Raw genomic sequence first — 15,477 nt, forward strand, 5'->3', positions numbered from 1 at the left:
GCTTTGCAGTTAATTCCTGCAGTTAGTTCCTGCTGAAGAAGACTCACTGACCTAACATTCAGCTCGTCCCACATCTTCTATGAGAACACTACAATGTAAACAAAAGGCAAAGCACAGTTAGGCCAAGCGCACCATCAAAGTTCAGTTCAAATTTAGGAAAATGTGGCCAAAGAGTAGTAATCTGTTGATACTTTTTCCAGCCACTACTCCGCACTGAGGTACAAGATTCAAACCTTTTATAGTAAAGAGTATCTTTGTATTTGTTCCTAGACTTTCTGCACATTCTTGTGTGTAAAGAGGAGGTTTCACCTGAAGAGGAGAGGAGCTCCAGTCTGGTCCAGGAGGAACCACAACCTCCACAGATTAAAGATGAACAAGAGGAGCTACTTCAAAGACCAGAAGAGGCTGGTGGGTCAATGACTGTTTTCAAATACGCAATACAAAATACTGCTTAAAGAAATACTTTTACATTTTGAAATACATTTTGAGTAGGGCTGTCAAATGATTAAACATTTTAACCAGATTAATCTCAGTTTAAAAATATATTAATCACGATTAATCAGCATTCAAACTATGTCCAAGATTATGCCATGTTTTACAAGCTCACGATACCACACATGTTGAGCAGCTTGTAGATCGGGTATTTGTGTTACTTTTTGACTTTTTTTTCCTCCAATATAATTTTTATTTTCACCTTGTGTTTACATACTATAGATAGATAGATAGATTTGTCATTGCTTGCACGAAACAATGAAAGTTGAGTTCAGAGCTTCACCACTGGCATACAAATAAACACACTGTAATAAATAATTCACAAAGTGCAATAGTGCTAGTGCAACGTACTAGTGCAGTGTAATAACAATAGAGTTCAGCAATCCAAAGTTCAATGCATAGTCCAAGTCCAGTACAGTACACTTGGTCAGGGATGGGGGGATCGGGGGGGCAGGTTGTTCATTCAGCAGCCTGACAGCCTGTGGTTACAGGCTGTTGGTCAGTCTGCTGGTTCTGGACCAGATAGATCGGTATCTCCTACCAGAGGGCAGACGTTGGAAAAGATGGTGTGCTGGGTGGAACTAGTCCTGTAGGGTGTAATTTGCACGGCGTAGGCTGCGGGAGGTGAAGATCTCTGGGAGACTGGTCCCAATGATCCTGAAAGAAAAGGCGTTGCTGTGCCTTCCCCACAGCAGAGGTGATGGTGGTCCTCCAGGACAGGTCGTCGGCCACAGTCACGCCCAGAAACGTAACACATAATTTGCGGACCACGTATCCATACGTTTCTAGGGCTTTTTTATTGAATACTTTCAACACATGGACAGATGCATGTTTCCTTCTTCATACTACGAACTAACAAGCGAACCACAGTATCGAGGGACCGCCATGACAACAGACAGTGGCCGGGTTACAGGTCTTCTGTTGGGGGATCACGGATCACCATGCAGAGACCGTCATAATCGGCGATCGCTCGGACGTGTGATTGTAACGCTTTTTTATTCATTATAATTGCAGTGATAAGACCGCAATGAACGCGTCGGTTGTAATGTATAACGAACTTTTCTGCATCCTAAACCGTGGTGTTGTGTTCTGTGGAAGCCCTTTTTTTCCTTGTCGAGTTGTCCTCTTGTCGACATGTCGACATCACAGCCTGGTTTTGCCCACCGTTCAGGCGGCCCCCGAACGGTGAGCGATCTACAAGGAGATCTCCTTGTAGATCGCTCACCGTTCGACGGCCCCTGAACGGTGAGCGATCTACAAGGAGATGGTGAAGCTTTTTTCCATCGCTCCTACGGGGGAGCGATGAAAAGTTCACCGGGGGTGTCCAGAGAGGGGCTAGCTAGCTGCATGCCCATACATGTTTCCCTATAGCTTGCAAACCAACATCAGCTAATGACAACGCGTCTCACCGTTATACTATAGTTCTGAACCGAACGGTGGAATGGGACTTTTTATAGCCTACGGATCAAGACTTTGCTGCCCATGACCCCCCATGTTACTGCGATCAAGACAATGAAAGCAGATCTGTGAGATAGATTAGGCGAGGCGCTCATCATCATCATCATCATCATCATAATCATCCTCCTCCTCCTCAAGTTTGGTCTGTGGTGCCCACATTATCAGTGGCTTTTACTAAAAGCCACTGATAATGTGGGCACAGACCAAACTGTAATAAAAAGGTTTACATGACGTTCTGCCTCAGTCCATATATAGCGAGCTGTATTGAATAAGTAGAGAACAGAATATGGGACAGTTGCACCGCTCACTTCACAGGGGGGTGATTTGTATTATTATTACAGTAGAAGTTGTTTTCTTATGAAAGCAGAGAGTCTTCTGTTTCATACGGTATATAGTATTTATATGTCGCTATAGGCCTTATTTTGCGAATCTTGAGGAGTTCAGGTCCATGTCTTCTCTGAAGTTATCTCTGGTGGGTGCAAGCTGCAATCAATAACCAATTTGTACATGGGACAAACTGTACATGGGATCAATGTGTACCGTTTTCCTCGTAAAAGTACACATTCAGGGCTTTCATTCGGTGTATAGGATGTATAGCATATTTATTGTGTTCATTTTTATATCTGCCTGTCAATGTCTCTGACTGTAAACCATCCATAACTCTTCTTGCTGTTGAAGATAACCACTTCCAGGCAAAAGCAGGTGTTGCAAAAAGGTCAATATCTCCAGAATGGAAGATAATAAAATCAAAATGTATTTTTTTTAAATTGAAGTGGACAAGTTCAGCTTTCTTTTGATGTATGCGTGTGATTCTCGCTATAGGAGAACATTTTGCTGTGGGCCCCGAAAAATGTCCTTCCTTCAATGTTAAGCCTATAGCACCAGAAGAACAGGCCTGGCCGGATTCTGTAGCAGCCAATGTGTTAAAGTTAGAAACCCTCTCCACCTCCTCATTTCCGATGGAGAATGGCTGAGATGTCCGGAGACTAGGGATGGGTCCGATTTGTCGACAAATCGATTATCGTTAACGGGACCCGAAATCGATTATGAAAATTAATAATCGATAATATTTCTTTTTTTAATGAAAATCTGTTGGAAAGGCAATACTGTCATCCAAACAGGACAGGGCTATAGGCCTACCAAAGTGTGCCTTACCCAGGGGGCAAACCACCCTTTTTTTAGGAAACCTGCATTTGTCATAACATACAAAGTTGTCCACCAGAAATAATATCTATGACCCCATAGGATCACAACCTATATGGACAACTCGGTCAATTTTGTTGCGAAAGTCCAATATGGCCGCCCCCAATATTAGCCCCTATTAGTTATAATGGGGGGTGAATAGGGCACAATTTTAAACTGAGAGATATTTCCACGAAACTTCTCAGGTTGATCAATGATATGAATACGAACATTTTTTGTATTGCAAGTTTCCATGAAATCAAATATGGCCGCCACAATATGGCCGCCACATTATTAGCACCAAAAAATAGGTTTTGGCTCTAACTTCTGAACCAGATAAGCTAGAAATGCAAACTTGGTGTCTATTTCATGGTTTCTGACCATGAGAGACTCAATGGAATACCTATTTTCATTATTGGGTGTGTCTGGACCCTTATTGTGCATATTTACAAGATGGTGGCTACCCGAAATAGTGCTTTTCCATGATTTCTACCATGATTGTTAACTGTTTTGGCAAACACAAGCAATATTAATCCATTGGCTAAGATTCATGGCACAGAAGGAACATATTTTCTTGAGCTTGCATATTGTCAAAATGGCTGCAAACATGAACAAGAAAAGACATTACATTTCCTGTCAGATCCTATTACCCAGGGGGGCAAACCACTCCTTTTTTGGATACCTGCATTTGCCATAACATCAAAGGTTGTCCACCAGAAATATCTATGACCCAATATAATCACAACCTATGTGGACACACCGGTCAATTTCTTTGCTGGAAATCCAATATGGCCACCACAATATTAGCCCCCATTAGCCTATAATGCGGGTGAATAGGGCAACATTTTTAACTGAGGGATATTTCCACAAAACTTCACAGGTTGATCAATGATATGAATACCATATGTTTTTGTATTGGAAGTTTCCATGATATCCAATATGGCCACCACAATACTAGCACCCAGAAAATAGGTTTGGCTCTAAATTCTGAACCAGATGAGCTAGAAATACAAACTCATGGTTTCTAACCACAAAAGATATTATTGTTCTGGGGTGTTTCTTTGCAGAAAGACATCCCTCTGGCTGTATTTTGGTTTTGTTCTACTGTTTGTTGGCATTTCCTCTGTTTATGTTGACAATCATCCCTGGCAGGGACGTGCATCGCCAAGCCGGACATCCCTTCCTTCACTGAGTCTGGATGGTCTCTCAGTGACTGGAATGCAGAGCCAGCCTGGCCTATGTCAATGAACAAGACAATATCATGTAGCTGTATCAAAGGCTGCCAGAAAATCTGTTCATGTGCCAGGGACTGGAGACAAGATGCAGCAGGAGCTTCACTCCATTCCTGACTGGGAATGTCTCAGATGCATGCATCATTCTGTGTGCTCTTTATGGGCCCAAACCACTGGCTCAACTCCAGTCCGCTCCTCTGACAAGTGTCCTGCTCATTGACAAGAGTGACATCCTAGCACACTGGGAAGAGCACTTCAGTGAGGTCTTAAACAGAGAGTCCTCAATTTCCGAAGAGGATATTGCCACGATACCCCCCCCCCCCCCCTGTATGGCACCTGTACCTGGTAATCTGGATAGGGGGAAGTCCCTCAAGACTTCAAGGACGCATCCATAGTGCATGTTTACAAGAGGAAAGGGGACAGGGCATACTGCGATAACCATCATGGTATAGCCCTCCTGAGTCCTGAACATCACAGGAAAGATCTTAGCAAGAATCATCCTCAACCGGCTAATCAGCCATGCTGAGAATGTTGTCCCTGGATCCCAATGTGGTTTCCACGGAGGCAGAGGTACCTGTAACATGATCTTTTCCATTTGCCAGCTGCAAGAAAAGTGCAGAGAGCAGAAAGGTCTCTATATGGTGTTTGTCGACCTCACCAAGGCCTTTCACACAGTCAATCGTGAGGGCCTGTGGCAGATCCCTGGCAAGTTTGGCTGTCCAGGGACATTGATCTCTCTCATCGCGTCCTTTCATGACAGGATGCCAGCCAGAGTCCAAGATAATGGTGATGCATCCCCAGTCAGGAATGGAGTGAAGCTCCTGCTGCATCTTGTCTCCAGTCCCTGGCACATGAACAGATTTTCTGGCATAGGCCAGGCTGGCTCTAGATGGACAGGGGACCATCACTGAGAGACCATACATACTCAGTGAAGGGATGTCCGGCTTGGCGATGCACGTAACATAAACAGAGGAAATGCCAACAGAAACAGTAGAACAAAACCAAAATACAGCCAGAGGGATGTCTTTCTGCAAAGAAACACCCCATAACAATAATACTTAATAGAGGGAAATTATGGCTAAAATATTTATATATCTCTCGTGGTTAGAAACCATGAGTTTGTATTTATAGGTCATCTGGTTCAGAATTTAGAGCCAAACCTATTTTCTGGGTGCTAGTATTGTGGTGGCCATATTGGATATCATGCAAACTTCCAATACAAACCATTATGGTATTCATATCATTGATCAACCTGTGAAGTTTCGTGGAAATATCCCTCAGATAAAAATGTTGCCCTATTCACCCGCATTATAGGCAAATGGGGGTTAATATTGTGGTGGCCATATTGGATTTCCAGCAAAGAAATTGACCGGTGTGTCCATATAGGTTGTGATTCTATTGGGTCATAGATATTTCTGGTGGACAACCTTTGATGTTATGGCAAATGCAGGTATCCAAAAAGGGGTGGTTTGCCCCCCTGGGTAATAGGATCTGACAGGAAATGTAATGTCTCTTTTCTTTTTCATGTTTGCAGCCATTTTGACAATATGCAAGCTCAAGAAAATATGTTCCTTCTGTGCCATGAATCTTAGCCAATGGATTAATATTGCTTGTGTTTGCCAAAACAGTCAACAATCATGGTAGAAATCATGGTAAAGCACTATTTCGGGTAGCCACCATCTTGTAAATATGCACAATAAGGGTCCAGACACACCCAATAATAAAAATAGGTATTCCATTGAGTCTCTCGTGGTCAGAAACCATGAAATAGACACCAAGTTTGCATTTCTAGCTCATCTGGTTCAGAAGTTAGAGCCAAAACCTATTTTCTTGGTGCTAATATTGTGGCGGCCATATTGTGGTGGCCATATTGGATTTCATGGAAACTTGCAATACAAAAAATGTTCGTATTCATATCATTGATCAACCTGAGAAGTTTCGTGGAAATATCTCTCAGTTTAAAATGTTGCCCTATTCACCCCCCATTATAACTAATAGGGGCTAATATTGGGGGCGGCCATATTGGACTTTCGCAACAAAATTGACCGAGTTGTCCATATAGGTTGTGATCCTATGGGGTCATAGATATTATTTCTGGTGGACAACTTTGTATGTTATGACAAATGCAGGTCAACCCCCTTTGCCCCCTGGGTACCTGGGATGTGTCTGAGTAGCTGCATGAGGAGTGTGAGTCATTGAGTGTGAGTGGAGATTGATTCCAATCAAGATACATGTTTGGAGGATTTAGCAGGTGTTGGGAATTTACCTAATCAGGCCTAGGCTGGGGTTGCTATGGTGATCAATTGGCTAAACACTTTTTTTTCCTTTTTGTTTTTAATAAAAATAATATTTTGCAAAGGCTATATTGTCATACAAACCCTGCCAATATATTAGGCCTAACTGCATTTAGAGGATACATATGTAAACAATATTAAACATCCTGGGCCAGGATGGGGGGTGGTAGCCTTCACGTCACTCTCAATCAAGGGTAATGCATGCAACCTGTGCTGCTAAGTGTTAAGGAAGTAATGATGTCGAAGGCACGCAGCAAAAACAGTTCTGCCTGGCAGTACTTTACAAAAATAAATGATAAACAAGTCAAGTGTGACATATGTGATGCAAAAATGGCATACCATAGCTCCACGACAGGGATGCTATCACATCTCCATAATGTGCACCCTACATTGGTGAGTAGCAGCGAAGATGATGCAAGAGCAGCAAGACAACCACGTATGACAGACTTTGCTCAACCCTATCGCAAGTGTGACCGGAGCCGCAGCGAAAAAATATCGGCACTGATTACCAGGATGGTGGCCAAAGATATGCTCCCTATAAGCTTCGTAGAGGGGAAGGGATTTCGGGAATTAATGTCATTCGTTGAGCCAGAGTACAGCGTTCCCACTAGGAAAACCGTCACTCTACGTCTGGAAAAGTTGTATGAAAAGCGCAAGGAGAGTCTTCAAACTGCTCTAGCCAACACAGACCAAGTGGCCATTACGACAGATGCATGGACTTCACTCACAGTTGAATAATATGTTACAATAACGTGTCACTTCGTAGATGCAGAGTGGGAAATGAAAGCTGTTGTGTTACAAACACGCGCCATGCCCGAACGTCACACGGCTCAGAATCTCGCAGACGGGCTGAAAACAGCAGCTCAAGAGTGGGGCTTGAAAAACAAAATAATAGCGTGTGTCCACGATAATGCCAGTAATATCACTCTCGCCACACGGCAACTGTCAACCTGGGATTCGAGCACGTGCTTTGCACACACATTGCAGCTGGCAATAAATGATGGCTTTAAAATCAATTCCATAAATCATGTTGTCGCAGCAGCCAGTAGACTGGTAAGCCACTTCCACCACAGCACCAAGGCTAGCCAGGCTCTGAAAGGAAAGCACGAGGCCATGCGTGTCCCGGCCCGGGAGGAGGAGGAGGAGGGCAGCAGCCACCAGGACACGCATAAGCTAATACAGTACTGCCGCACCAGATGGAATTCGATCTATGAAATGTTTGCAAGACTTGTTGAACAGAGGTGGGCCTGTTCGGCAGTTCTGTCAGACAGAATGGTCACCAAATTGTCAGATGCCCGCACACTAGAGCCAACGGACGCTAGCTGGCACATTATGGAGGAGCTGATCCCTGTCCTGAGAGAGCTGCAGGTGGCAACAACAGCACTGAGCGGAGAGAATGGTGTGTCCATCTCCATGGTTTATCTAGTAACCTCAAGACTGCTATCTAAGTATCTGGCTCCAGCCCTTCCATCAGCTGAAGGACAAGGTAACATAATAATAATAATAATAATAATAATACCACCACCTGTAATTCAAATAGCGCTTTTCTAATTTAGAAAAGCGCTATTTATTCTAATTCGGTTACTCTTGAGGTGCAATACAAAACTAATGGACGCTTTACAATGTGAATTTAATTTACAGGTGATTCAGCCAAGGTGGCAGAATTCAAACGCACAGTGTCGGAGTCACTGACAAGGCGCATGGATCCTCACAACACCGAGACAGCCAAGAGAGTGGCATTCATTGCATCTGTCCTTGATCCGCGACACAAACACATGCGGTTTGTGACAAATCAAGAGATTAAAGATGCCGCCAACGCCAAACTGGCTACTGTACTTGAAACATTTGAAGAGCGTGCTCAGGCTGCAGCAGCGCCATCATCATCATCACCACCACCACCACCACGACCTTATGATAACTCCGCTGATGATGAAGATGAGCCACGGCGCGCGCCACCGCCCCCAAAGCAACGTCGGGCAAACGTGATGGAAAGCTTCTTTGGAGAGGAGTACTTCTCCAATGAAATTGACGAGTCCGAGCTGGACAGGTATTCACGTGAGCCGTGCATCCCATCCCAACAAAGCCCTCTGATGTGGTGGAAAGCGAATGCACACAAATATCCCAAGCTCTCTCGTGTTGCGAGGGCTTACCTCGCCATCCCCGCTACGTCTTTCCCATCGGAGCGTGTGTTTTCCGCGGCGGGACTGTTAGTTAACAGGCTGCGCACTCGTCTCCTCCCAGAACATGTGGACATGCTTCTGTTCCTCAACAAAAACTTGGACTAATAAATAATTTGATTATTGATGCGATTATAATTTGATTGTCACTGCATCTGTGCATCATTGAATTGAACAGAATAAAAAACATTTCCACAATTGAAGCTTATCTATTTGTCGATAATTGATTAATATTGAATTATGCTAATCGATTTTCTTTTTTTACACATCCCTACCGGAGACCTGCAGAAATCAATGTTGTTACCATTGTGGACATTGCCTGCCAATATAAATGTGTGTGGGACACTGATGTGGAGGCTGGGAGGCAGAGATGCTGCTACTCTGTCATATCTATTTCAGGATCATTAATCTGTTATCAAGCTGATTGGCTGTTTCAATTATGCAATGAAAAAATACTGCTTTAGTTTCTAGATGTGCTTTCATTTTGTTCTTTTGTGTCCCTGACTCCCTGGCTGGGTCTGTCTTTCCGTCCAAGCACGGAAATAACGTTATAGCGTTTGTTGACTACCAAGATTCACTGTTGCGCAGCCTAACACACACACACACACCAGGGAGGGCGGCTTGTACAGTACTACAGCACAAGTACAGTACAGCGCCACTCTGTTTAAATCACTCTTATTTGTTTTATTGGTGAAAGTGGGTCGGTACTGAGAGTGTAAAGATGAACCGATATGAATCGGTTATCGATTTTAGCATTAACAATGTGAATGCGTTGATGCATTAACCCCTGCTTTGATCAAATTGTATTATGAATGGGACGCCGGTTCGGCAGTAAAAGTATTAATGGGTTCACATAAGCTTTGCAGTTAATTCTACTTCTGTACCAGTAAGACGTCACGTGCACGCATCCACCTGGGTGACGGCAGACTGCTGGGCGAGCACTGGCGCTTTGGCATTGGGGGTAAGATCTTAATTTTCGGGCCTGTTAAGAACTCTAGTTTCCGCTGGCTGCCGGGCGCGGCTGCACTAATAACTTTGGGGCAGGCCCGTCTAGAGTTTAAATGGACAGGTATCGGTCAAAAGGGAGACATTGAAGAGGAAGGATGGATGTAGGATCAACATATGTCAGAACAGGTCAGCTCCATATATGGAGATCTTAGGGTTTGAGGTCAGATGTAGAGTTGCTGGCCAATATTGATGACATCAGGGATCTCCATTTACAGTATGGGCTTAATATTGATGAAATCAGGGATCTCCATCCCTGATGATGTCACTTGATGTCACACGCTCTCCCACCCCTACCACCATATATGGTGCCGACACACCAACTGACGGGAAATGTGCGATTCCAACAACTAACCTGCTGGAGAAGACCTAACATTCAACTCGTCTCACATCTTCTATGAGAACGCTATAATGTAAACAAACGGCCATACAGCACAGAGCACAGTCAGCGCACCATCAATGTTCAATTTTGGAAAATGTGGCCAAAGAGTAATCTATTGATACTTTTTCCAGCCACTACTCCGCATTGAGGGATAAGATTCAAACCTTTTATAGAGTCTCTTTGTATTTTTTCCTAGTCTTTCTGCACGTTCCTGTGTGTAAAGAGGAGGTTTCACCTGAAGAGGAGAGGAGCTCCAGTCTGGTCCAGGAGGAACCACAACCTCCACAGATTAAAGATGAACAAGAGGAGCTACTTCAAAGACAAGAAGAGGCTGGTGGGTCAATGACTGTTGACATTTTTCAAATAGGCAAAAAAAAATACTGCTTAGACCACTTTTCAACCTATCTTCATATAATAGGTCCTCACTAATAATCGTAAAAAAATGGCGCAATTTTTTTGTACTCAGTCTGTGTCTCATAGGAGGGCTGTGGGCAGTTCAGAAACCATCTTCCAGTGACATCATCGATGGGGAATCCAAGCTAATAGAAACTGCAGGCTTTCTATTCCTGAAAAGTTGCAATGCGAAAATGGAAGCCATCGTTCTCACAATAATGAAAATCTAAAGATTTTTGTAAAAAAATCTTGTTTTAAAAAAGATCTGCCTAATGATGTCACTGGAAGACGGTTTCTAAACTGCCGACAGCCCTCCTATGAGACACAGACTGAGTAGAAAAAAATGGTGCCATTTTATCATGATTATTAGTGAGGACCTATTATATGAAGATAGGTTGAAAAGTGGTGAAGTAGTCCTTTAAATAAATACTTATTTCATTTTGAAATAGATTTTGAGTAGGGCTGTCAAATGAATAAACATTTTAATCGGATGCATCTTAGTTTAAAATGTATTAATCACGATGAATCAGCATTCAAACTATGTCCAATATTTGACCATGTTTTACAAGCTCACGATGCCACACGTTTTGAGCAGCTTGTAGATTGGCTATTTGTGTTACTTTTTGACTTTTCTTTCCCTTTTACAAATTCAATATACAATTTATTTTCAGCTGATGTTCACATCAGGATGGGATAATTATTTTAGCACTTGAACAACTAGTGACTGCTCCTTTATACTGAACAAGACAATAGATTTGGTAAAGTTTGATTTGAATATGTAGTATAATGAAAGGTCTTTCTACTGGTGATTTCCACAGAGAACCACAGAGAGAGGTCTACAGTATCTAGAGAGATGGCCTCCAAAAGACATTCAACGTTGTCAGAGGAACAGCCAGAGATGGACCAGAGACATGGACTGTTTGATGCAAGGATTCAACCTGTAGTAAAATTGTACAAGATAGGTATGTAGTGTTTTTTTTACTGTGGTTTAAACCTGTAGTAAAGTTTCATACAATTTAGGCATTTAGCAGACACTCTTAATCCAGAGTAATTTACAGTAAGCAAGAACAAAACATGGTAATACATCAAATACATGAAAAAAAAATCAATAATCATACGTAAGCTAAGAACCTAACAGTGGAATATGTATATAATGAAACTGTGTATACTGTATACACTATGTGCAATGTCTACATAAAATGCCATCTAAGTTACATAACTTGAGCCTTTGCATAGGCCTGTAAGGTCGTCGAGGCTAGGGCAAGTGCTAATGCAAGTGCTACGGACTACGATGGAGTCTGAAGTGGTGGCTACGGCGGAAGATTGGGAGTGAGTCAGGAGTTCTGATTGCAATGGGAAGTGCATTCCATAGTTTGTTTGTTTTTTATTTTTAGATATTTGTTGGGGCTTTTCTGCCTTTTCTGCCTATTGATAGATTTACTGTAGGTAGACAGAAAACGGGGAGAGAGATGGGCAGAAAAGACACACAGTAAAGTTTTTCGGGATCGGGACTCGAACCCGCGACATATTGTCATGCTGGTGGCCACGGTGCCTGGACCACTAAGCCATAGTTTTGGAGCCATAAGGGAGAAGAGTTTGGGATGTGTGGAGTGCTGTCTTGGCGTTTTTAGTGAATGTACTTCCAGCTTCCCTCCGTTGACTGATCTGAGCACGTGGGAGGGTCTGATAACAAGAATACAAGAACGCAAGCCCCCGAAAAACATGCTCACTCCGGGTGTGGTAGGCCTCTTCACACCAAGAAACAAAATCATCCACATGGCCCAGTTGTGGATGATTTTGTTTCTTGGTGTGAAGAGGCATTTTTACAACTCAACGTCACAAAGACCAAAGACATGTTTATTGATTTTCGTCGATGTCCACCTGCTCCTCAGAGCAGTGTTATTGATGGCGAGTCAGTAGAGTTTGTAACTAATTACAAATATCTCGGGACAATAATAGACAATCGTCTCAAATTCGACTGCAACACTGAAATGGTGTGTAAGAAAGGCCAGCAGCGCCTTTTCTGCCTAAGAAAGTTGGCCAAATTTCAGGTCGATAAATCACTTATGATTTTATTTTATAGATCTTTCATTGAGTCTGTCCTCACCTTTGCTGCCATTTGCTGGTATGGTAACCTTGGTGTCAGACAGAAAAATGCCCTTAACGGGGTTGTTAAGGGGGCCAGTAAAATTGTGGGGGCAAAATTCAGCTCCCTGAGTTACTTGTATGATGAGCAGGTGCTAAGAAAAGCATCATGTATCAGAGCAGACAGCTCTCACCCCCTATACCGGGAATATGAATTCCTGCCATCCGGCCAATGGTTAAAGACCCCTGTTACAAAAACAAACAGGTACAAATTTTCATTCATACCTACCTCCATCCGAGCCATCAACAAGGGAAGCAGGAGGAGGTAGAGGTAGTTACACTTGGTGCACTTTAGCCCTGGTTGCACTTTATATTTAATGTAACATTTGTATCTTGTGATAATGTATACGTATGTCTGTTGTTATGTATGTTGTACTGTTTGTAATGTCTTTGAGAGCTTTTACTATCTGCTGTAAAACGAAGTGCCCAGTTTGGGACATATGAATAAACTTGACCTTGACCTTGACCTTGACTTAAAGGAACACAATCAGGTGTGAAATCATGAGTCATAATTAGCAAGCAGTGCTTTTTGAAACATCAAAGTCATGCAAGATAACGTAAAGGCTATACTAGTGCAGTGCCATATCAACATCATTCAAAACGAGGTGTGTAAATGACAAATATGTTACAATCGATAATATGCCGTCTCGTTCTTACAACTTTGTTGCATTACCTCAAACGAGTTCTGAAGACAGTGTCGCGCTGCCGAAAGATAAAGTCCACAGCGTGTCTCATCACAACGCACTGTGAGCTTACTTGTAGGTCAGATACTTTGAGCGAGCAACGCCGCCATAAGGCAAAATATAAATGTAAAGTGTAAAGCCAAATGTATCCGTTGCACCGAAAATAGCAGCTCTACAAGCTAATCTGGTTATCCTATTTGAATACTTTGTATTTGGTCGTAACACATTGTATTTTTTTGTAGACTTTCTGCACGTCCCTGTGTGTAAAGAGGAGGTTCCACCTGAAGAGGAGAAGAGCTCCAGTCTGGTCCAGGAGGAACCACAAGCTTCAGAGATTAAAGATGAACAAGTGGAGCTACTTCAAAGACCAGAAGAGGCTGGTGGATCAGCGTTGACATTACAAGCAGTGAAAAGTGAAGATGATGATGAAAACAGAGCCTGTAGCCGGCACCTCAACTGTACACATGAAAACACAAGCTGATGTAGAGGACTGTGTAACACCACAACCAACTAGTGACAACCAGCTCCTCTCTTCACACTGTTCTGAATCTGACACTGATGACAGTGATGATTGAGGACAGCACAAGCTGTCCCATGACCTGAACTCGTCGAAACAAATTGACTCCATTAGGAGTCACACACGGAAGAAAAGTTTCAATTGTACAGAGTGTGGCAAAATGTTTAATCGAAAGCAGAATTTAAAAACACACATGAGGATTCATACAGACGAAAAGCCATTTTCTTGTACAGTATGTGGTACAGGCTTTACTCAGACGAGTCATCTAAAAACACACATGATGACTCATACAGGCGAAAGGCCATTTTCTTGTACAGTATGTGGTAAAGGCTGTGTTAAGACAAGTCATCTAAAAACACACATGATGACTCATACAGGCGAAAGGCCATTCTCTTGTACAGTTTGTGGTACAGGCTTTACTCAGGCGGGTGATCTAAAAAGACACATGATGACTCATACAGGCGAAAAGCCATTCTCTTGTACAGTATGTGGTAAAGGCTGTGTTACCAAAGGTCATCTAAAAAGACACATGATGACTCATACAGGCGAAAAGCCTTTAGTTTAAGACATAATGATCAGTCAGTCTAATCCAGGATGACAATGATCCATAGCAGAGGAATTATATGTATAATATGACAACATCAACATGACATACACAACATAAAATACAGTTTATTGTGATGGCGTTTGATTTTTTATCTTGTGTATGGATCTTATTTTCTATTCAACATGATGGAATTTCATTTTTATTTAATCTAGCATTATTCCCTCCAGCTCATAGGTTACTGGTAGTACAACATGAGCATCAGTGTGTGTCCACATGAGTCAGCATTTAACAAGTTTTATGCATTAACATTCATACAATAATTATGTTCATTGCTATGCAGTAAATGATGGTGCAGTAAAGTGCTCACAAGCTGCTGGGTTTGTGTAGATCAGGGGTGTTAGCTACATCTTACATAATGTACCTTCAGACCATAACAAAGCCACATATGCATCACAGTTAAACAATGACCTCTCAGACATGCTAGTGTTAACTATCATTTAATATCAATGCTCTTTTGTCAGGTGTGTGCAGTGAATACAAAGTGTAACTTAGCCTTGTTTCAGCCTTATTCCACATTACCAAACCAGACATTCAAGGTAAACAAGAAAGAAATGAAAAAACAAACATCAACAACTGCACCCATTTATTATATATAGGTAAACTATTGTAGATCTGCTATTCTCACTATTAAATATACATTATACATCAGTTTGCTCATAATGGGTGTTCTTGTACGTCTGGGTCTTGGGGAGACCAATGTCCTAGCAGTGTTTTATCACACTAATATATGTTACAGAAGTGTGTGTGTGTGTGTGTGTGTGTGTGTGTGTGTGTGTGTGTGTGTGTGTGTGTGTGTGTGTGTGTGTGTGTGTGTGTGTGTGTGTGTGTGTGTGTGTGTGTGTGTGTGTGTGTGTGTGTGTGTGTGTGTTAATGGCCTGCCCAACATGGCTCTTTTAATTTTTACATGGTA

The 15,477-nt window shown here is 42.5% G+C and overlaps 1 protein-coding gene across 3 annotated transcripts in view; it reads left to right on the plus strand.

The window, feature by feature from the left end:
- LOC306917958 (uncharacterized protein) overlaps positions 1-15,065 on the plus strand; it is a 338,291-nt gene extending 323,226 nt beyond the window's left edge. The window contains exons 6-9 of one of the 3 annotated variants that reach the window (XM_079530863.1): positions 271-408; positions 10,419-10,556; positions 11,434-11,577; positions 13,686-15,065. In XM_079530863.1, the coding sequence (XP_079386989.1) occupies positions 271-408; positions 10,419-10,556; positions 11,434-11,577; positions 13,686-13,924 (659 nt within the window). In that variant the 3' untranslated portion in view covers positions 13,925-15,065. The remainder of the gene's footprint in view (positions 1-270; positions 409-10,418; positions 10,557-11,433; positions 11,578-13,685) is intronic. The other 2 variants (XM_079530865.1, XM_079530864.1) reach the window with 2 other exon arrangements.
- The last annotated feature ends 412 nt before the right edge of the window (positions 15,066-15,477 follow it).

The sequence above is a fragment of the Electrona antarctica genome (assembly GCF_951216825.1).
Source record: "Electrona antarctica genome assembly, contig: scaffold_40, whole genome shotgun sequence".
Lineage (NCBI taxonomy): Eukaryota > Metazoa > Chordata > Actinopteri > Myctophiformes > Myctophidae > Electrona > Electrona antarctica.